This window comes from Phodopus roborovskii, unplaced genomic scaffold (genome assembly GCF_943737965.1).
Source record: "Phodopus roborovskii unplaced genomic scaffold, PHOROB, whole genome shotgun sequence".
In the NCBI taxonomy this organism is placed as follows: domain Eukaryota; kingdom Metazoa; phylum Chordata; class Mammalia; order Rodentia; family Cricetidae; genus Phodopus; species Phodopus roborovskii.
Genome location: NW_026126418.1, coordinates 35,073,997 through 35,096,894, shown reverse-complemented (window position 1 = coordinate 35,096,894; position 22,898 = coordinate 35,073,997). Strand labels below are relative to the sequence as shown.

Sequence of the window (22,898 nt, the reverse complement as noted above, 5' to 3'; positions counted from 1 at the left end):
TGCTTAGTCTTACAGCAAAAGAGTGGTAGAACAGAGTGGGAGGAAGAATGTTGGATGTAATGAGGCATATTCATGAGTCTGGCAATCAAGAGGCCAACCTGAACTACATAGATAATGAGATACCGTCTCAAGCAAACAAAATGACAGCAAATGGCAGAACGGTCATCATCACCTGTTGTGGGCTATGTTAAAACTATAGGAAGATAAATCTAAACTAGTGTCCAGACATGGCCATGAGAACTTCACTGCCTAGACTCTCATGAAGAGCAGGGTCCAGAGAGTAGGATGATGGGCAGCCCCCATAAGGCTGCTATCAAGATAGGGCCATATCTAAAACATCTGTTTGCATGTCAGTTGTTAACAGGTCCTAATTTGTAGGGCACAGATGTCTTAGTGACTCTTGCCCATCATCCTCTCCAAGGTGAATGTGTGAGAGCACCAAGCCTGCAGAATTCAGCCATAAGGCCACTTCCACACCACAGTCTTTATATTTGCCTTAGTAATAGATATACCCAGGCTTTTCCATGGCCAAAAGCTAGCAGGATGGGGTGTAGCCATTCTATACTGAGCAAGGGGGAAATGAAGAAACAAAACCACCACCTTCTATAACTTACTACTTTTCCCCTTTTCCATCTAGCCACTAGTCAGTCTGCATGCAGCCTTGCTTTCCCTTTAGGGGGTCTCTTGTACACTCCTGGTTTTTCATTAGGCAGCTCCCACCCTGCAATCATTGTGTCTATCAGCACTAGAGAACACTATAAACTAGGCCACACTTCTGAAGGCTTCTAGAAAGGATGCTATTGACATTAGAGATGGGACAGTTAATTCATCTTTCAGAACAGTCCTGAGCAACTCAGAAGTCAAGGAACCCCAGCCCCACCCTACTGTCTCAGCAACAAAACCAATAGCTAGCAGTACCACCACCATCACCACCACCACCCCAGTGGCCACCAACTCCCAGAATCTAAGCAGAGTGAACACTCAAAAAAAGTTCAAAATGTCTTAACATGAACGATCATCTGAGAAAGCCCCTAGAATAAACTCTTCCCTTCTAAAAGATAATGAAATTTCTTAAACAGCAATTGCACTCCTTCTCACCCATCAATAAGATCTGAGGTTGGGAAATATCACGCTGCAGCTGCTGGTACCAGTAACGTGCAATGAACTCCCCTGGGAGTGCGATAAAGAATCTTAAATTGCAGGGAGGCCTGTTTCACCCTGGAATGTTCCAGAGCATCCACGGGCTTCCCCGTCCTACAGGAAGGAGAGGTCAGGCCAGGAAAGCAAAGGCCAGACATCAAAAACCCTAATGTGAAGGACCACTGTTGTCAAAGCCAGAACAACGAGCATACCTTCCTTAGGGCAAAGTCATTGCACCCAGATAATTTCCTCATTATCCTCACTCTTAACCAGATACACTCACAAAAACATCCCTCCTAGCCTGAACCAGATAAGTGGAACTGGGTCCCATGGTTTTCCTGCTAGCCTGAAATCTCTGCAGCTCTTTCCCTGGCTGTTAAGTCATGAGGGTCTGCAGAGAGGTCCCCCATACATGGAACAGTAGCCCTGATCCTCCCTCTTCTCTATAGGAGAACCCTCATAGAATGTCAAAAAGAACACTCTCTCACAGAGGGAAATTTAAGATGATCTGCTGGCCCCCATAAATAAGGACCCAATGAATCAAACCCCTTCAGAAAAGGGTAAAATGCCCTTCAACACTTAATGATTTAAAATATTCAGCAAAAGAAAGAAAGAAAGAAAACCTATAAATCACCCATTCGCACACAGACGTAAGCTGTTCTCTAACCCATACTGGCTTCTTAAATATATTAATAATAGTAAAAAGAATTGAATGGATTCAAACATTTATAATAAAATTAGTTATTCATGCAAAACAAAAACACACATCTCCAGGCAGGCACTTGCCTACTGAAGGGTTTTAAATAGTACAAAAGAAAAGCCCAACACACCACAGCATTTACAGTGTCAAACCAGAAGAAATGTAAGAGAATAAAAAAGCGAAGAAAGCTTGGGCATCCCAAGCATTAGCCTTTGTTTAAAATTACATCTAGAGCCAGGCAGTGGTGGTGCACAACTTTAATTCCAGGACTTGGGAGGCAGAGGCAAGTGTATTTCTGTTTGTTTGAGGATAGCTTGATCTATACAGCTAGTTCCAGAACAGCTATGGATGTTACACAGAGACACACTATCTCAAAAAACAAAATTACATCTGGTATCTTATACCTTGTTTTCAAGTGGGCACAAAATAGCAATTCAACATTATTTACTACGACTCAAATCCATATTTCACCAGCATGACACTGTCATGTGCCTTTATAAGTCACAAATTACATGGTAGGGTCTAAGATGCTTCTCATTCAGAATGTATTTTCAGAAAATATATACCAGTTATTCATACACACAATTTATATATGTATTCACTACACTTAGTATGTTACTATCAGTTTTTTAAGAGACACAAATAGATATAATTTTAATTAAAGAGAAAAAAGCTTCAGGTTATCTGTTGCAAACCAGAGTCATTTGGCCCTGGCTCAAATAGCATTTATAGGTCTCCAAATCATTCCCAGGCACTATAAATGTCATCACATCATATTATGTGATCATGATGACACAATTCAAAGGCTTGCTGACACAAAATCACAGCATTGTATTTCACCAACTGATACTCACGCATGATATAATGCTACTCCAGTTTCTGACTATGTATGGGGAATTAGGCTGTCCCAATAAATTAAGCTTATGGTAAGAAACAGGAAAAGAAAGAAAAAACATTTTGCCTGATGTGTTTTAAGTATCATTAATAATTGAAGAACCTACTGCTGTTATTATAAATATAACTTTTAAATTTTATTATTACATTTGTTTACTTACAAAGGGGAGGCATACCTATAACATAGTGTGTATGTGGAGGTCAGAGGGTAACTTGTGGGAGTTTGTTCTCTCCTTCTACCTTGTGGGTATTCAGTATCAAAGTCAAGTATTGGGGTTAGCAACAACACCTTTACCCACTGAGCTCTCTCTCTCTCTCTCTCTCTCTCTCTCTCACACACACACACACACACACACACACACACACACACACACACGTAATGTGAAGTTTTTAAAAGCATTAAAGATATTCACTAACTACATTATATAGAAAAACACAACTGCAAAAATTTTCTCTCACTGAAAGAACATTCACCCGTGCCTTTCCAATACAGTGAAAAGAAAACTTAATCTGTCTAATCTGGTCAGACATGAATAAGCATGGCCATCCAACCCCTCCTCCAAAAGGTGAACCACCACCATGATCCCATCACTGCTAATGAAATCTCAGAACTTGGAAAGCTGAGGTAGGCTCTCTAATAAGTATCAGGGAAGCACAAACTAGAGTGAAAATATATATATATAGTTCAACTAAAAGCCCTAACTATTCTTCATACAGTAAGCATGTTAAATTCAGAATCTAAGGAATGAGGGCAAGTCAGTCCTTGCTGGCAAAGCTTATACTCAGTGCTTCCTCACACTCAGCCGCCCTTCCTAAGTCTCCTGGGTAAGTTAGAAAGGCAGAGAGGCATCTAAGCTTAAAAGGCTCTCCCAATAGTCCAAGAATTAGAGCCTTATCTAGTCAAGGGATCCTACCTTCACCTCCCTATCTGAAAATTCCTTCTCTCTCTCTTGGCTTGCCAGGATTTCTTGGCCTCCAAAATCTCCCCCCAAATGAGCTTGTTCGCAGAATATGTTAAAGGAATGTTTTCCATGGGCATGTGCACTTGTTGAAATAGGAAGTCCATGAGGGAGCTCACTCTACAGTTGTGGTCATTTCCCAATGCCCCAATACCTTCCCTGTAGCTCAACGAAGCAGACTGGAGGGAAACAGTATCTCAGAATGGTCCCTAACATTAAATATTGTTACAAAGCTTTTGCTGAAGCCAAAATCTCATCAGGTTTTTCTATAAAAGCACAAAACAATTAAAAGACGGAGCAAAGGCTTCTCAAGAGAACCTGAGGACCTCTCTAAAGCAATGTAATAAATCTTAGATTATCTAAAAGAAAGGTGGTGGGGAATATTGCAGAGGCCATGACTTCCAAGGCTTTTAAAGAAGCAGCAAACAGATGAAATACTGATTTGAAACCCCTGCTGCAGTGGTTATGAGTCAAGCGGCCCCTTTCACTGGAAACACAGAATTCACCAATTCCACCCAAATGGAACGCATGCACACATCCACAGGCAGCAGCCCTGTGGCACAGGCTTCCAGAATAAGGGAGGGACTCACATCTGTGAAACTGCCATGTACAACCTTGTTTGTTCTCATCACTCAATTAATTCAGGTGGGTTTCTCTCCCTATTGGTTCAACTATTGCTACATATGGAATCATTATTTCTTTACATGTGAGTTTACGTTTTCGTCCTTCCTTTAAGCCTCTCCTATCTAAAAGCGAATAGCTCTCCCACAGAATGTTAAGAGGCCAATTATCAATTGTCAGATGGCTGCACACTACTGATAAAGCCGTGTAAAATTACAGGAAGGTGAGGAAGGGGCAGAAAGAAGACAACTTAGAAGCCAAAAACCCTGCCAAGGGTAAAGTCCCTGATATCACATACCCCAGACTCAGACCCCAGCTCTGCCTCTCACCCTGTGGAAGTCTGGTTTTCCTCAAAGCATAGTGATGATAAAAGCCCTAGTCCAGAGCCAGACAGTGGTGGCACACGCCTTTAATCCCAGCTCTTGTGAGGCAGAGGCAGGTGGATCTCTGGTCAGCCTGGTCTACATAGTAAGTTCTAGCACAACCAGGGTTATATAGTGAGACCCTGTCTTAAAAATCCAAACAGCTGCAACAAAAATCCAGGCTGCTAATGGTGTCATTGCCATAGCTACTGCTGAGCTGGGGCTCTGATATTTCAAAATCAAAGCATGAACACTTTTGAGGCAACATCTCAGTCTTTATAAAATGGAGAGATGGCCAACTTGATAAAATACTTGCCACTCAATCCCCTGCACCTACATAAAAAAGCCAAGCCCCAAGGCAGGAGCCTGAAATTCCAGAGCAGGGGAGATGAAAAAGAGAGGATCTTGGGAGCTGGCTGACCAGTCCAGCCCAACCAGTGAACTCCAGGTTCAACAAGAGACCCTGCTTTAAAAGATAAGGTGGATATCAGTTGAGGAGGACACATACATACATACATACATACATACATACATACATACATACATTCTGATCACTATACTTCCTAGCTTACATTTCTTCAGACCCACCCAAATTCTCAGCTGTCAGAGGAAACCTTCCCCAGTGCAGCCGTCATGGTCCCATCTCCTGGGACACCCTCCTGGAAGACTGAGTTTAAACTGGCCACCTGCGAGGTCTTCCTTGCCACCTCGAACAGACCGGATTACATCATCCCCTTTCTGTGCTCCCAAACCTCTGGTATAACACTGTGTATGTTTCCACATCTCACCATCTATGTACAACTGGCCCCTGACACAAAATGCAAACTCCTGTGTAAGAAACACACCAGAAGCCAGGTATTGGTGGCACTCACCTGTAATCACAGCACTCAGGAGGCAGAGGCAGGCAGATCTCTGTGAGTCTGAGGCCAGCCTGGTCTACATAGCTAATCCCAGGACAGGCTCCAAAGCAATACAGAGAAACCCTGTCTTGAAAAAAGATAAGAAAAGAAACACACCAGGGAGGGTTCTAACAGGAATGATTAACCAGACGTCCCCTCCACTCACTCCCAACATCTCAGTGCCCTTCCTGTAACTTCATTAAATAAGAGAGGCAGGTTTTCAGGTTTTCAGTATATAACCCATGGTGGTAACAAAGTCACAATCCTCCTGCCTCTGCCTCCCAAATGCTGGGGTTTCAGGCCTGCCTGAGTCAGTGTGTGGTTGAATGAGCGAATCCCTACAGAAGGGGACAAATGCTGATCCATGGCTGTGGTTAATCATCCTGTCTGAGGATGCTACAAAGTAACTTTAACCCTCATGTGCTGTCTCTCAGCAAATCCTTGACCAGAGAGAGAGCACACTGCCCTCTGATTACATCTGTTCCAACCAGTCTCAGGGTTAGAGGGGCACAATAAACTAAAGAAAGTCAAATGGACAGGGTCTCCTGGGAAATTTGAACCTTTTCATAATTTGCCATTGTGGTTTCACCTTAACTTCTGGAAGATGAAGGTCCAAAATGCCCTTAGGAGCAGATAGGCAGGTGACAGAGCCTTGTCTTCCAACACTGCTTTATCTGGCAATTTCACTTCCTTTAAAAAGCTGCATGTTTCCCCCCTCAGCAGTCTATATGGATAGAGAAGTTGACAGGTGGTTTCTGCATTTCAAAAGCCCATAGCAGCAGGCTCCTCAGCAGCACTGACCCAACCAGGGACTGGTCAGATGTGAATAATGTGGCACCAGGTTCCCTGTGGGGCCAAATAGTCACTGATCACTCACCAAGTGCTAGTACCTTGCATGTTCACAATGACCTGTAAATATTCCCAAGAGGCAGCAGCAATCAGAATTGACATTGTACAGTTGAGGAAACTGAGGTTCAGAGGTGAAGTGACTCACAGGAATGCCTCTGGAATACAATCGTGAGCTAAATCTCCAAGTCACAGCCTGGGTCCCAACATGAGAAAATGTTTGGCCCCAGGTTACTCAGTCCATAGTAGACCCTGGGATTAGGGATCTTTGAGCAGGCTGGGAAAGCTGGGAGTGGCATGACCAGGGAGCCTCTAAAATCGTAGAAAAGAAGCCAAGTTTGTCTTGGTAGCAAGAGCTTCAACCTTAGATCACTGACTTTTTCATCCATTCCCACAAGCAGGCCATGCGTGTATATACATATTCATGTGTACAGTCTGTGTGGACATACATACCGTGGTCCGAGATTCATGTCAGGATACTCCTGTCTCTCCCTCACCAATGACTGAGCTATGTCCCCAAACCTGGCGCAATCTACCACCCACAATGTTCAGGGACATAGGCTACACTTTTGTAATATTCTGGCTCACAATTGAAGACTCGAATGTCATTTCTGACTTGGTGATATGTCACTATGAAGACTGAAACAAGAATTTAGTTGTGTTATTTCTATGATATTTTCAAACATAACCATATTTTACAAATGAATGTGGTTTTATATGGCCCCTGTAAGCAGGGAGTCTCCCTTCAATGGTAGAGCAACTTGCCTGGCATGTTCTTGGCCCTGTAGTCACAAAATAATCAAACATACAAAAACTTATACTTTGCCCCTGCTAGGAATAAATGGCACATGCCTGTAATCCTATAACCCCAGCATCTGTGAGGTAGAAGCAAAAGAACCAGGAATTCAAGATCATTCTGTTGCTGTAGTGTGAGGTTGAGGCTATCTCGGGCTACATGAGACCCTGTCTAAAGTGTGTGTGTGTGTGTGTGTGTGTGTGTGTGTGTGTGTGTGTGTGTTTGTGTATGTGTGTTCTTTTAATGAATCTCTGAAGGTGTCTTCCAAACTTTACTCTTAGGCCTGCCAAGATGATTCAGTGAGTGAAGGCCCTTGCTACTCAGGACCTGAGTTCAATCCCTGGAATTCACATGGTGAAACCTAACTCCCACAAATTGTCCTCTGTCCTCCATACTCATGTCATGTGTTATGGCAGGCACACACACACAAACACACACATACACACACACAAACAGAGAGAGAGATACATAAGCAGAGAGAGAGACATAAGCAATTGTTTTAAGTTTATTCTAGCCAAGACTCAAGCCTTGATCATCACTTGTGCAGTTGAGATGTTCACCCTCCTTTATTTGCCACATCTCTCTAGTGTTGCCATGAAGGCTAGGAGTTCCTCCTAGATCCGTCTCCTGAAATGAGCTGAGATGGAGGGGCACCGTCCCTCAAGCCTGACTTTTCCTGAAAACCACTGAATAAAAGTTACCCTGGAGTGTCCTTCTCAAAGTAAACCCAGCTTGAGCATCCTTGAGCATCCACAGAATTAAAGAATGGCTAGAAGAGAAAGGATGAGACAAGAAGGGGACCGTCTCTAATCCATCATCAATGAGAGGACTCCGAGACCAGCCAGCCTTCCATCTAAGTGTACAATGTACTGATTCAGTAACTTATTTACAAATTTGATGGAAATTGTTAACAGGGAGTTAATTGATTTAAGTCACCTGATTACCACAGTTAATTAACCACACTAACTTAATCTTCTTTGCAAACTTCAGACTAATCATTTCCCAGGTGTCTGGGAGTGACTCCTTGAATAAAAAATATTCCTCTCCCCGATTCTCAGGAGATTCTTGAGTGTTTTCAGATTCCATCCAAACAACAAGCAAGATCTTTTCTTACATGGCTATATTGAAAGGGTTTCCATCTTTGCATGGCTCCCCCCCCCCCACACACACACACATCCTTCCATTATAATAAAGGAAATCCAGCCGTGCGACTTTACCGACCATGTCATTTTGAATTACTTCAAAAACCAGCCAAGAACACTTCTTGAATAAAAATGAACAAATGAAAGGCAACTGAGACTTTCATCTAGGAAAGTGAATTTCCAGAAAAAAAGACTTTAAAATGCTTCATTTGCCGAGGCTGGTTATAAAGGAATAAGCACAAATGAATGGATGCAGGGTTGGACTATCCTAATCCTGACTGTGGTGGTTGTTACACTAATATATATATATACATATTAATATTTATAGAAATAGGGGTTGGGGTGTAGAGCACATGCTTAGCATGCAGGGGTCTGGAATAATCCCAAAAGATTACAGTAAAAAGATTACACACTTAGTCTATGTTAACTTACAATAGGGGTAGCTCATAAATACAAACATTCAAAGCCTGTTGCTACGAAACCTGTAAAAATGTATTAATTAGTACATATATAGAAATGAAGGTTTAGTGGGGTGTGGTGATGCACAGTTTTAATTCTGTCACTCACAGAGGCAGGGGGATCTCTGTGAGTCTAAGGCTAGCCTGATCGACACTGTGAGCTCCAGCCATGGCTACATAGTGAGACCCTGTCTCAAATGAACAACAAGAATCTCACCACTGCCACAAGAAATGGTGGGCTAAGAAAACAAGCAACATTACAGGGGCAATCAAAAATAGCCCACGGACTTCCCTATCCAGTTCTCAATGAGTGGTTCCTTCATTCTCCTCCTAATAAAGAACCACACACATGTGAAACAGGGAGCCTCTGGAAGAGGCTCTGACAATGAGCCACTTAGACCCCCTAAAGAGAACTGGGGCTTTAATAAAGGGCCATCGCTCTTGACTTCTCTTTCTAGCTCCTTCAATCACATCAAAATGTCTGAAAAATAATTGTAGATTACAAGAGGATTATTACACACATTCCCCTCCGCAACTGTTGATCCCTTCTTGGTGGCTCCCCTTGCAGGGAAATGGCGTGTATACGTACACTGTGTGTTCACTGTGTGTCCTTCGTAATATATCAAGTCCTTCATAGTTCGGCATTCTCTTGTCTGCACTGCTGGGCTTAATCATTTACAGTGAGAAGCATCAAACCTTCAATTTTTAAGCCACCCACTTTGTTTTTCACCAGAACCTCAGCTCCTATTGACTGCTTAGCAAATTCCTTCTACACTCCACTGCACCAAATATTAGGGGAGAAGTACATTTTTATGTCAAAAGTATACTAGGAAAGAAAAGTCAGAATTCTGATACATAAAAATTAACCTTTTAGCAACTAACTTGGAGATGGGCTTAGTAACTGCATCTACATCCCAACCCAAGAACCTCTTCTCAAACTTAACCACTGCTAATGGATCTTAACAAGTGCTTTCTTTGTCATTATTCTGATTGACAGACGGTACTGTTGTTGTTGTTGTTTTCTTCCTTTTTGTTTTTTTAAGAAAATATCTTATTGGAATTCAAGCAGACCTGAAACTCACTGCATAGACCAAACTGTCCTCAGACTCTCAGCAGAGGTCAACCCCCACATCCAGCTATAACCTTTTCTAGCAATCCTATTTCAACTAAGTATGGGTTATGCTACAAAGTAAAACATTCCATTTTAGAGTCTGCTTAACTGTTAAGACAGAAACTCCCTTTAAATGCATCTTAAGAACAACTAATCACACACACACACACACACACACACACACACGAGTTGACTTCCTTGAAAGACTCCCTCTCACCTCCTGGAATCTTCTATCCTTCTTTATCTCTATAAAAACCATACCAACTTGGGACTTTTCTGGGTGCACAGGGAAGCGGTGTCCGGCTCTGATGAACTGACTGTAGTGGTTACAGAACAGACATCTTCAGACATAGCAGAAATACCTACCCTCAGTGCGTACCACAGGCTGTGCCTCCCCTGCTGCATAAGAACAGCCTCCTCCTGCATGTAGAGAGACTCAGCCCTCCTTTGTTCATTCATCTCTTCTGGAACTTCAAATAATAGAGCTTGGAGATTCCCCATCAATATTTTGCCACCACTCTGTCCTGCAGTAAAGCTGGAACAGAGCTCTCTAAGTTAAAGCCCTTAGAATTGAGAAACACATAGTGATGAAGAAAACAGCTCTCTCCTAGGTAATAGTAGCTAGAAGAAACTAACCGGACAGAAAAACTGCGAAGCGTGGGGAAGAGATGGGGAAGAGGAGAGATGCATTTTCAACCTAAAGGATGTATGTATATAACTCCTGGTTCCATCACCCCCTGGTGGCAAAGTGGCCATCAACACATGAAATATGCATGAGGGAACTGCCAGAAGCAGAACAAACCGGACCAAAGGTTGAGCTGCTCTGAAATGAGGTCACCTAATCACAATACAAGGGAGGGTTTGTTTGACTTTCTTCTACTTTCTCTTATTTATCCATGTTGACAATGCGTGATCATCAGGGTTCTGGGCTCAAATCTTAGTGCCACCACTTAACTACTAGACAAGCCCACCTGTCTTACCTTAGTCCTTTACACATAAAATGTCATGCTGTTAACTGGATGGTGGTGTCGAATGCCTTCAATCCCCCCACTTCCACTCAGGAAGCAGAGGCAATTGGATCTCTGTGAGTTCAAGGCCAGCCAGGACTACACAGAGGAACCCTGTCTCAGAAAATCAGATGAAGAAATTGTGCTATTAATAAAGCAGGTGGACTTATATCTGAAAAATATTTAGCTAGGAACAGATACTTAAAAATTCAGACTGAGCAGTGGTGGTGCACACCTTTAATCCCAGCACTAGGGAGGCAGAGGCAGGCAGATCTTTGAGTCCAACCTGTGCTACAGAGCAAGTTCCAGGACAGGCTCCAAAGCTACAGAGAAACCCTGACTCGAAAAACAAAAACAAACAAACAAAAATTCCGTCATTTATTTGAGAAAATCCTGTCTGGTGGAAATCAGTCATTACTAAGTCCATTTTCCCAACTTCTTTACCTATGTATGCATGTGACTGGATCATTCCCTGTCTCCAAGCTATTTTGATCTTTGTTTTTTGTTTTTTAGGTTTTTTGTTTTGTTTTGGTTTGGTTTTTTGTTTGTTTGTTTTTTTTTTTAAGTTGTTGTTGTTGTGAGCCTTGTCTTTAATGGCTAAGACATCTATCTCTCCAGTCCTCCAACCTATTTTTATGTATGTGAGACCAGAGGTCAGCCTGGGAAGCCATTCACACTTTTAAAAGAAAATCTGGGACTTGCTGCCCACTACTCTAGGTTGGTGGATCTCTCAGCTTTTTCCACTGGTGCAGGAGATTGAACTCAGGCTTGTAAGACAAGCACTTTTGCCAAATGAACCATTACCAGTGCTGCCAAGAAAGTCTGTGACCACAGGACAAGTAGCCTTGGCCTTTATCAGCAGCCTGGGCCCCTTTCACCAGGCCTATTTTTCCTTCATCCATCAGAAACAAGACTCGAGATTCCTTCCCACCTCAGCCAGCTGCCTCCCAGAGTTGGGAACCGGCTCCCCTCTTCAGAAAGTGCCTTTTGTCTCAGCTGCTGTTTTCACTGTACCAGGGTCCCAGGCAGCTTTCTTTTGTGCTCTGTTTAAATACAGAATGACAGTCCACTAACAGAACATGGAAAAACTTTGGCTTATCTTTTTGTAAAAGCTACTGTATCAAATGTGTAGTAAAAATGGCAGAATGACCCATTGTGTGTAGACAGGGGAATTCTCACAGGATAACCATGGATCTGGAGGGAAGCTTGAAAGGGATGAAGAGGCAGCTACTCTCAGATGCACTGGGGGTCACGGTGGGTGGAGTTGGGGGGTTGTGGGGGGCTCAATGGAGAGAAACAGTGTTGCTAAGTCACTTGCTTTGATTAAGACAACAATTTTCTTTTTCCTCCCTCAGCATCTAAGAGGGGCCTCTACAGGCCCTAAGATATTAAGGGCTGGCAAAACCAGGGTAGGATGCCCCCCCCCTTTCAGTCCTGGAGGTTGAATTCAAAGTGTTTGTGCATATTAGGACAGCAAGGGCTCTTCCACTGAGCACTTTTTTAAAAATCCTATTTTGTTAAGTTTGTTTGTTCACTTACTTCCTTGTTTTGAAACAGAATTTCATGTACCCCATGGATGGATGGATGGATGGATGGATGGATGGATGGATGGATGGATGGATGGATGGCAGGTAATAGATTATCTCCAAGGATGACCTTGAATGTCTAACTTTTCTGCATCTACCTAACCAGGCTCTTGGATTACAGGTATACCACCACATCCAGTTTATGTGGTGCTGGGAGTGGAACAGAGATTAATGCCCATAGCCAAGCAAGTACCTAACAGCTGAACTGCACCCTCAGCCCCAACTTTTTTTTTTTTTTTTTTTTTTTTTTTTTTTTTTTGGAGAACCTGTTTTAACCAGGATTAGGGTTTTGCAGAGCAACATAAAGAGCCCAACTTGCTAAAAATGTATGAAGGAAGTGACTTTAGCAGTGACCCTGAAATACAAGCTGAGGAAGGGAATGCATGAGAGGTCTGAAGGACAGGGAAGAGGTGGTAAGATCAACAGATTCTTAGGATATAATGGAAATGGACTCCATTGTGACCTAGACCATTGTGGTCTAGAAACCAGTGCTCTATATTGGGAATGCTGAGCTAACCCTGACTTCAGAGTATAAAGAATTGCCATGGGAGGGGATTTACACTGCAAGCTAGTTCATCTCTAAGTCTCAGTTCACAAGACTGAACAATGGGGGGGGGGGAGATTCCCATAACAGCTGTTCTTAAATTGTCTGAGGCCAGAACTACCTAGAAACTCTTCAAAATACAGAGTCCCATGTTCTTGGTTCAGTGACTATAGGCCTGGCCTATGAGTGTACCTGCTTTTTAAAGCTCCTCGGGTGACATATGTGATATGCCAAGTTTGGAGAGCTGGCTGACATCCATCCAAGGTCCTCTGAGAGCATTGTAGCATTCTAAGTCATTGAAGTAAGTGAAGCAGTTACACTTTCACGAACATAACTGAAGACTGGCATGGTGGCTCATGCCTCTTACTCCAGACTTGGGAGGTAGAAGCAGGAAGACTATCAGGGGTGCAAGGCCATGCTGGTGTACATGAGGCATTGTCTCCGAAAGCAATAAAGAAAATAAAGGCATAACTGAAGCCAAGTATTAGTGGTTCACATCTGTAAAGCCAGCACTGAGGATCAACTAGCCTGGGATACACAGCAAGAGCTAAGGGAAACAAGGGAAGAGTGGAGGAAAGAAAGAACAGGGAAAGGACAGAGAAGGGAGGGAGGGAAGAAACCTTCTGGGTTTCATTTCTCAAAGACAAGATCGAGAATACATGCAACTGCATTTGTTCTGGCATTACAACCATAGGCAAGCTGACCGAAAACAAACCTGACTCTAGAGAGGATCAGAGAGAAGAAAACAGGAAGAATGGGACCCTCGCCCAAACTCTACTCAGGCTCAGGAGTTTTCATACCTAGGAGCCAGGAAATACTCTATTGTTTCATCCGGTGTGGGTTGGGCTTTCTATTTCTTGTTTCTTTAAACAAAAAGTATTCTCCATACCCTTCCCACATCAGAATTTAAAAATGTGAAAGTCCAGGCCAGCTACTTTTCTTCTCCTCTTTAGTAAGGTTAAAATAAAGCCAATATTGACATGCTCCAGATAAAATACATCCATTCTTAAATTCTATGTTTTATTGGGCCTAGTAGTTCACCCCTGTAGTTTCTGTACCCAGAAGGCTAAGGCAGGAGTGCCAAGAGTTCAAGGCCAGCCTGAAAGGGCTATATAATAGGTTCCAGGCCAGCCTGGGCTACAAGATGAATCCTGCCTCAAAAAGTCGTTGGATATGGTAGTACACACCTACAAATCCAGCAGTTGGCAGGTAAACACAGGAGGATCAGGAGTTCAAGACTAGCTTGGGCTAACATGAGACCCTTAAAAAAATATTAAGCTGTCTATCATGATGGTACATGTCCTTAACCTCAGCACCCAAGAGGCAGAGGCAAGCTAGCCTGGTCTACATGGTGAGTTTCAAGACAGCCAGCACTATATAGAAAGACCCTGTCTCAAAAATTTTAACTCAACCATATTTAAGACCATGAAACTGTTTTCAGCTTTTATTCAGAAAAAAAAGAAAAAAGTGTTCTTATTAAAAAATTATAGAATTAGTCCCAAAATACATAAAATGCATGATACTTTTATTAAGACAATTGTTTTTATATGAGGATTCAAGAAATTCTAGCCTTACAGAAAGAACAGCAGTTACTCTCCATCTTTTCCCAGATTCCAGCATCTGTCAGGCCCTCCCAAGCACATACATTGCTGCTTAGTGTGCTGCATGTACTAACTAATAAAGGCTCATTTTCAAAGTTAGGAGCAATTACTGGATGACAGTACATCTATCTGCTTGAAAGGTCTCCTTGGTTATTGCTTACAAACTAGGATCCCAAGGTCAGGTGGACAATAAACAAGCCATTGCTTCCATGGTAACAGTGGCTTAACTTTTCAATGCACAGAATGGTAATGACATTTTCTTCTTTCATTCATTTCTCACTGTTTCTTATAACCTTGGGGTCCAGCATGATCTGAGGGCTAATGACCAAACACATTGAGATCTCAGAGTTAAAGATGCATATTGTCAACTACACAGTGGTGGCACACAGCTTTAATCCCAGCATTTGGGAGGCTGAGGCAGGTGGATCTGTGAATTCAAGGTCTAGAGAGTGAGCTCCAACACAGCTGGAGATACCCAGAAACCCTGTCTCAAAAACAAACAAACAAACAAAAAACCTTCATATTGTCTTACTGTCATTTTCTGGGAGACACCTATTTCATTGCTGTCCTTTTAAATCACAGGTGACCGTTGTACTTAGGAATGAGAATATCTCCATTTTCTTAGCATCTTCTGTAGAAATAAGATTTTAATTAAAGACTAACAAAGTAACAACATAAAGTGAATTTAGTCTGCAAGAAAGTATTTTCTACCATTTATGGAACAAGCCTCGGGCTTAAATGCTAACGACTCCTTCAAAGACACCAAGATGTGTTCTGTCTCCACAGAGATCTTAATGTGTCTCCAGATGCCTCGCTTTTCTTCCACTCCATCCCCATAGTACTGGTCAAGAGCTTGGGAGAAAGATCAAGTCCAGGAATCATAAACGAATGAAGTAAACTAGAGGAGAAACCACAGCAAAATGAAGCCCTATGACGGACTGAAGCGTTCCATGATCTTGTCTTCCCACTCATTTTTCCCCTTCATGTTCTCCAAATAAGAAAACTTTAGTTGGGGTCAGGAGATGGTGGTGCACTTGCCCTTAATCCCAGCACTCAGGAGGTAGAGTCAGGCAGATCTGTGATTTGAGTTCAAGGCCAGCCTGGTCTACAGAGCAAGCTCTAGGACAGCCAAGACTACACAGAGAGAAACCCTGTCTCCTAGAACCAAAAAAGAAGAGGAGGAGGAAGAAAACTTTAGCTGGCATATAAACTTTCTAGTTCTTCCTTCCCTCATCCTTCTAAACTTGAAAAGTTAGGTTTGGGGCTGTGGCTCTGTGGTAGAGTACCTGTCTGGCACACAGGAACCTATAGATTTAATCTTTGGTGTGGCCACAGCTGTTAATAATGAAAACAAGAACTTGAAAAGTTGCAACATGATTCAGGCACATAGAACGTCCTGTATTTTACCTTAATGTCCCTAATACTTTCCTCCTCCTCCTTTCAACTCATTGTGTGCCAGCTCTAGAGAAATTTCCATATGCCTTTTAAATCTGTCTTCACATTCAAAATGAAAATGGCATCATTAACCTATCTCGCCTAATGCAGTATCCTATCTGATTCGTGGCTTGGCCTGTGCTTACTGTTCTCCTCACAACCTTGCCCTAATTTCCTTCTGAGGCCCACACTTTGTCTGCAACGTCTGGGACCACATATGTGGCAGAATGCAGCTGATGGCAACACTTCTTCTCCCAGAGTAAGAAGTGATAACTGTCCAATAAGCTTACAATTAAGAGAAGCCATTGAAAACGCTGTCTACTAGCTATTCCCCTGATTCACTCTGGGCAGCCATTCTTATAAGTGGATGTGAAGAATCCCATTTTATAGACAAGAAGATCAAGCCAGGGCACCTCAAGCAGTTACAAGCGACTGCCTGGGTAATGAGAAAATAAAAATAGGATTCAAACCAAGGGTCTTAAGCCAAAATCCCAAGCACCTCCCACTTCTCTTCATGGCCCTCTACAGAACATGAGCCACTAAAGCAAACCACTACTAATCATTTTCAAATAGAAACCCAAAACTGACACTGAAGCGTGTCAAATCTTTCTTAAACCAGAGAGGTCCTGGGAGGGGTAACTCAAAACCACAGTCTTACAGTAGAGTTGAAGTACAATTTAATTATGAAACCCAGTCTCCTTCACTGGCTACCAGCCCACCTACACACTATAGATTGTAAAGCATATCACAGTAGCAGTGATTCCCTTTTATTTCTTCAAGAACACAAAGTTAATGTGAAAACCATCCCAGCTATACCAGTGAGTGCTCCTTCAATCCCATTTTCTCCATTCTAGAACTTCACAACTAGTGTATCTGTATCTGTTCTACACTCATACTCAGAAACCCTCTGCCTGTGTGTGCATGTGCGCAGGGGTGTGTGTGTAAGAATGTACAGATGTACAGCTGGAGGACAGGTCTCACGTAGCCCAGGCTGACATGCACTTCTGACCCCACTTTCTTTACTTCCCTAAGTAAGTCTAGAATTAAAACACCTGCCTTAATCCTAGTACAGAGGTAGGTGTGCACTCCAGGCCAGCCAAGGCTACATTGTGAGACCCTGTCTCAAAATATAACAACAAAGCCAGGCGGTGGTGGCACTCAGGAGACAGAGGCAGAGGCAGCCAGCCTGGCCTACAGAGAGAGTTCCAGGACTACTGAGATTGTTACATAGAGAAACCCTCAAAAAAACAAATAAACAGACCCCCCCATACCTAACTCTATCCACTTTGAACTCAGATATTTGTGGGCTGGAGGTGAGTATAGCTCAAGGGTAGAGGAAGGCCTAGCATGCCCTAGAACCAGAGTGAATTAAGAAATGAACATTTCCTAAGTACCCTATAATTGCTTATTACCCTGTTCTAGCTGTTAAGACTTAACAGCCAAAGCCCAATGTTTTTACAATACTGGAAAATAACTAGGCTCTTGATATCAATATTTTTAAATGTAATAAAAATATACTCAAAACTTTTTAAACTTCAGTGTTTGAAGTTTTTTGGGGGGATTGTTTGTTTTTCTTGAGGTTTTCGTTTTTTAATTTTGTTTAGTTTTGTTGTTTTTTATTGTTGTTGTTATTTTGTTTTGTTTTCCCTATTTGGCTCTGGTTGTTCTGGGATCACTTTGCAGACCAGGCTGGCCTCAGAGATCTGCCTGATCCTGCTTGCCTCTGCCTCCCTGCTGGGACTAAAGGCATGCACCACCAATGCCCCCCTCTGGCCCCAGTGTTCTTACAGTGATTGTCTAGAGGCAGTGATTAACCAGGACCTAATAATTACCTTGTCTATTTCCAAGACTATGTCTACACTACAAAACACAAAAGATCTTCAGGAATGTGCATTGATGGCACAAGAATTTACAAAATAGATCTGAAGATGTTGGGGCACGGCTAGCAAGGCCACGCTAGAAGCTGAAGTCCTGAGTCTGCCTTAACCTATAGACATCTCTTTAGCCTGACAGTCTGCCATGGCCTCTTTGGCACCTTCAGTCTTGTTAAAGACTGACTGTCAAGGTCATCTGCTTGCCATTCTTTGCTCCATCTGATAAGCATGGATCGTCAGAAAGAATCTAAAAGTCTCAACCAAAGAGGGTGGGACATCTAAAACAGGAGATAAGCAAAGAGAAACTCCATCTGGGCTCTATCACAGGCTCCATGCCCTTGGGCCAGGAACTTAACCCCATTCTTTCACTCTTTTCAGGGCTTCCTCCTCCCTGCTGGGTTAACCACCCATCAGTACAAAACAACACAGACTTAGATACCTAAGGTTCCCTCCAACAGGCACAAATGTTTCCATCAAATCAAGATGACGGAAGAGTTAAGGCAGAAGCCTATTTTAGCCAGAAAGAATTTCAAGCAGAGAAGTAGAAGGCCACCCTGAAATAAAAGAAACAGCAAATGAGGTTTCAGAGACAGATGAGGGACCAGAAATGTAGCCTCCTACTTACAGGTCCCACTCAAGGGTAATCATCACAAAAGTTCCGGCTCTTAAAGACATAACCAAATTGTTTGTATCAGGTTAAAGAATACACATTTAAGATGGACAACAGATTCTCAAAAAATAAAAAGTCAAGGAAAAAGTATCACTTCAAAATATTCTAAGATCTAGGAAATCTTCAACTGAGTGGAAAAGGCTTAAGAGTGTCTGACCAGCAGGTTGCCACCAAGCCTGACCACTTGAGCTGAATACCCTCCACAGGCACACTGTGGCATGTGTATTCCCACATACGTGAATAAATGTTTAAAATAATATCTTTGTATCTTTGAAATAGTGTTTCAAATAGATTAGTCACTAGTCTATTTTCATCGCCTATATTCTTTTCACTGGCCTAAGTAGTTATTTAAATAATTTGAAAAGGTTTCTCTGTAGCTTTGGAGACTGTCCTGAAACATGCTCTGTAGACCAGGCTGACCCCGAACTCACAGAGATCTGCCTCCCATGTGCTGGGATTAGAGGCATGTGCCACCACTGCCCAGCTCACTGTATCAATTTTATAGTTTGCAAATCTTAGTCCTCTACCAGGCACCAAAGTATACTCTATAATCCTGACTCAAGAAGCTGAGACAGGAGGCTCACAAGCAGCAGGTAGAGTGATTACAGGCCAGTCTGAGCTACACACAGAGACACTGGCTCTAAAAACAGAACAAACAAAAAAACACATTAAAATAATCAAATATAAAAATGAATAATGAGACTTGCGTTCTAGATTTAAAAGCCTGAAGAACTCCTGGCATTGCGCCCCTAATCTGAGCACTTACAAGACAGAGGCAGGCCAATCTGAGTTCCCGGACAACCTGGTCTACAGAGTAAGCTCCAGGACAGTCAGACTACTGAGAAACCCTATGTGGGTGGGGGAGTCTGAAGAACATATATGCAAGTACGTGTGTATGTGTGTCCTCAGCCATGTTAAATGAGCATGACATTACCATATCTGGGGGGAAAAATTGCAGGTGCTTCTCAGATTTTGTGACAACATTACACATGGATAGTAGCTTCCCAGGCAGGAACAAGTGAAGTACACTCAACACTGGAACTGTATTCAGCGCATGATATATAACTCTAAGCACTGTGAACTCTCCCTACCTCACATCTCACACACACAATTAACAGTAAATCTCTTTTCTGTGTTTCCAATACTTTAGAAATATGTTCAAAGAAAGAATTGTTAGTCATCTTCTCCTACCATCCACCCCTCCTTCTCGAAAGACTTTTTTTTTTTTTTTTTTGCAAGATGGGTGGATTTGTTGGTGCTTCCAAACTTCCCAGGAAGTCTGAGATGGGTGCTGCTCCGAGTTGCTGTATAATTACTTGATTCCCTCTAAGGAGCTTATGCTAAGAATTGAGGAAAGAAAGCAGATTAACCATTTGAATACATGCCCCGGCCCATCCACAGGCCCTCCCCTCTCTCCTCTATAAATGGGGGCATCCACAGTCCTCACCCATCAACCCCCAATATGTGATCTAGGGAAATCAATTTATTGCTTTGACTAATCCTGCAACAATAGGGGCTTCATTTTTATTGTAGGGCAATTAAGTTGTCGGACGGGAAAAAGCGGGAGGGGAAAGGGGGGACTGGCCCATCCCCACAGACAGATTAGTCCCTGCGGTGGCAGCAGCGTCCACTCTGTCTGTCTGGTGGTCGGTCACACGCAGCTCCAGGCGGCTACCTAGCAACGAAAGCAGGGAGAGAGCTCAAGGCTCTCTCTCTCTCTCTCTCTCTCTCTCTCTCTCTCTCTCTCTCTCTCTCTCTCTCTCTCTCTCTCTCTCTCTCTTTCTGTGTGTGTGTGTGCGCGCGCGCGCGTGTGCGTGTGTGTTTCTCAATTTGCTCTCCTGTACTATTTCTTTTAGCTTGTCTTTCATTTTCTTCTCTTACACTTTCCTACAAATACTTTCCTCCCTTCCCTCTTTCCCTCCGCTCTGTTTCGCGCGGGGCGCGCGGGCGGGGGGAGACTCTCAGACAACTTGAAAAAGTTTGTAGCCGCTTTAAAAACTCTCCGCATTCCAGCCCCAAAACTCGGGCACAGCAAACCAGCTCCATTCATCAACACAAAAGCACCCGCTCCGGGTAAGAAAGGAAAAGCCTTCAAGAAAGTACTCTAGTATATCAGGCGCTCTCTCTGCCAACCCCACCTCCCGGCCTTATCTGGGTTCGTAAATGATCGGTATCATGAGATGCGGTCTCATGGGGGTCACCGCGGGACGGAGTTTCGTCATGATGGAAGGAGACTCTGGCTGGCCGCCCCGAGCGCGCAACGGGATCGGATCTCCCGCGCCGGTCGGACGCTGCAGGTGGAAAACTGCGCTGGGAGCTGCGTGGAGAACCGCCCCTCCCCGGCTAGAAAGCTGCAGACCGACCCACGCGGGAGACCCTCATTCTCCAGGTTCCAGACTGAAAAGCGTTAAGGGCCAGAACTAATTCCCGTGGGAACAAAGGCGCAATCGCTGCAGAGTGAGCTGTCACAGTCGCGGGTGCGACCGCGTTCCCCAGGCAGCAAAGAAACTGCTCAGCGTTGGTCACTCCTGGGGTCACCCGAACGCTCAGCCGGAGCAGCTCCGCCGCCGCTCACCCTCGCTCCGCTCCCCTCTGCAGCGCCTAGGGTGGACGGCGCTGCGCGCGTGGTTCCCGCAGGTGGCCGCTTACCTTGGCCACTGACTGGCGCCAGGTAGGCAGCGATCGCCAGCAGCAGCATCCATGCTGCCGCTACGGCCGGGCTCTCCATCCCCGAGACCGCCCCGGGCCTCGCCGTTCCTTCCCCGGGAGGTGGGCGCGCGTCGCAGTCGGCACAGGCAGCAACTCCGCTCCGGATCGCAGGTCTCGCTCAGCACCTCTGCTGGCTGCTAGAGGCAGAAAGCCGGCGGGGATCCCTGAGGCATCCAGTTTTCTACCCGCGCCAGTCCCCACCCTCCAGACAGTGCATAAAGCCCTTTAGACCAGACCGCCCCGGAACTAGCATGCGGGAATCCAGTGGGCCAGGCCCCCTGCCGCCCGGCCCGCCCTCTTGCACTTTGCGACTCTGGGAGGAGTGGGCACTCGAACACTCGCGGGACAGCACATGCACACTCCACACGCGCGCTTGAGCATGCTCTCATCTAGGAGCATACGCACCGCGCACACACTGACTGACTGACTTACACGAAAGAGAGCAGAGCGCACACCCCTCGCTCGCACACGCACGCACATTCCACGGTCATTCTCAATCACTGACAATCACTGCTACTCACAAAAGAGCAAGCGCTGCCCTCGCCACTCACAGAGCACAGGCAAGCTAGAGGGCCAAGGAAGAAATCTGCCACCGACACAAACTCTAGAACTTTATCTAGAGTTTGAAGGGAGATAGGAGATGGAGAAGGGAGAAGAGAAGCGACTAAACAAGAAAAATAAAAGATGAAGAGGGGATAGAAAAGAAAAAAAGGGGGGCGACCCCAGGAAAGGCTGGGCAAAGGCACAGAATGGGCTGGAGAGTCGTATAAGCTTTATGCGCTGGCCTGAACTCGCTAACCTCCCTCGGGGGCCCTGCCTTCCCCTGACACAGTGCAGGCTGCTCACTTGGGTTTTCTTGTGTTTTGAGGAGAGTCTGTCATTGCCGTGGAGGTGATATGTAGCTAACTTCTTGAAAGCCGCATCTACAGGTGTCACCACCAGTTCTATTCATCTTGAACAAAATTTGGGAGGAGGGGCTGTCTTCTCTGTGGTGCCCATAATGAAACATCAGGAGTTCGGGGAACCTATGGTGTCTGCTCTGGAGGCTACATTGAGCCTGTTAACTGAGCCACAAGCCTCTAAAGAGGTTGGACCTTACTCGAGCCCTTCAGGCCATGGTCCCCAGCTGTGTGAGACTCTGTGGCGCTGACTAGCCAGCTGGTGCAATAGATTGAGGTAGCTGGGATGATGGGCTGTTTCCCGGTCTCAGACCATCCCAGAATCTTCAGCCACCAGCAGCTAGAGCCCTGTTCCAAGGAATCATTTCTTTCAGGCAAAGGGCAGTGATGCAGGAAGGAGGCTATCCACGTGGTGCCTGAGTAGGGTCCCTCAGCCTCCCATCCCTGCAGAGACAGCCTACCAGTCACTGCCTCCCTCTTCTTCCCCTGCATGCATAGTCTGGACCTCTACTAACCACAGCTGTCTGGGTAACGTGCCTTAAGTTGGCAAAGCTTGGGGATGGGGAACAAATTAAGTGTTACTTTTGGAAAACAAATCCAGGCTCCAGTCACAAAACAAACAAACAAACAAAAACTTAATACTTAA

The 22,898-nt window shown here is 44.3% G+C and overlaps 1 protein-coding gene across 1 annotated transcript in view; it reads right to left on the bottom strand.

Annotated features, from left to right (window-relative positions):
• Lrp2 (LDL receptor related protein 2) overlaps nt 1-21,538 on the bottom strand; it is a 145,728-nt gene extending 124,190 nt beyond the window's left edge. The window contains exon 1 of the mRNA XM_051184531.1: nt 21,294-21,538. Within this exon, the coding sequence (XP_051040488.1) occupies nt 21,294-21,372 (79 nt within the window). The 5' untranslated portion in view covers nt 21,373-21,538. The remainder of the gene's footprint in view (nt 1-21,293) is intronic.
• Between the last annotated feature and the right edge of the window lie 1,360 nt (nt 21,539-22,898).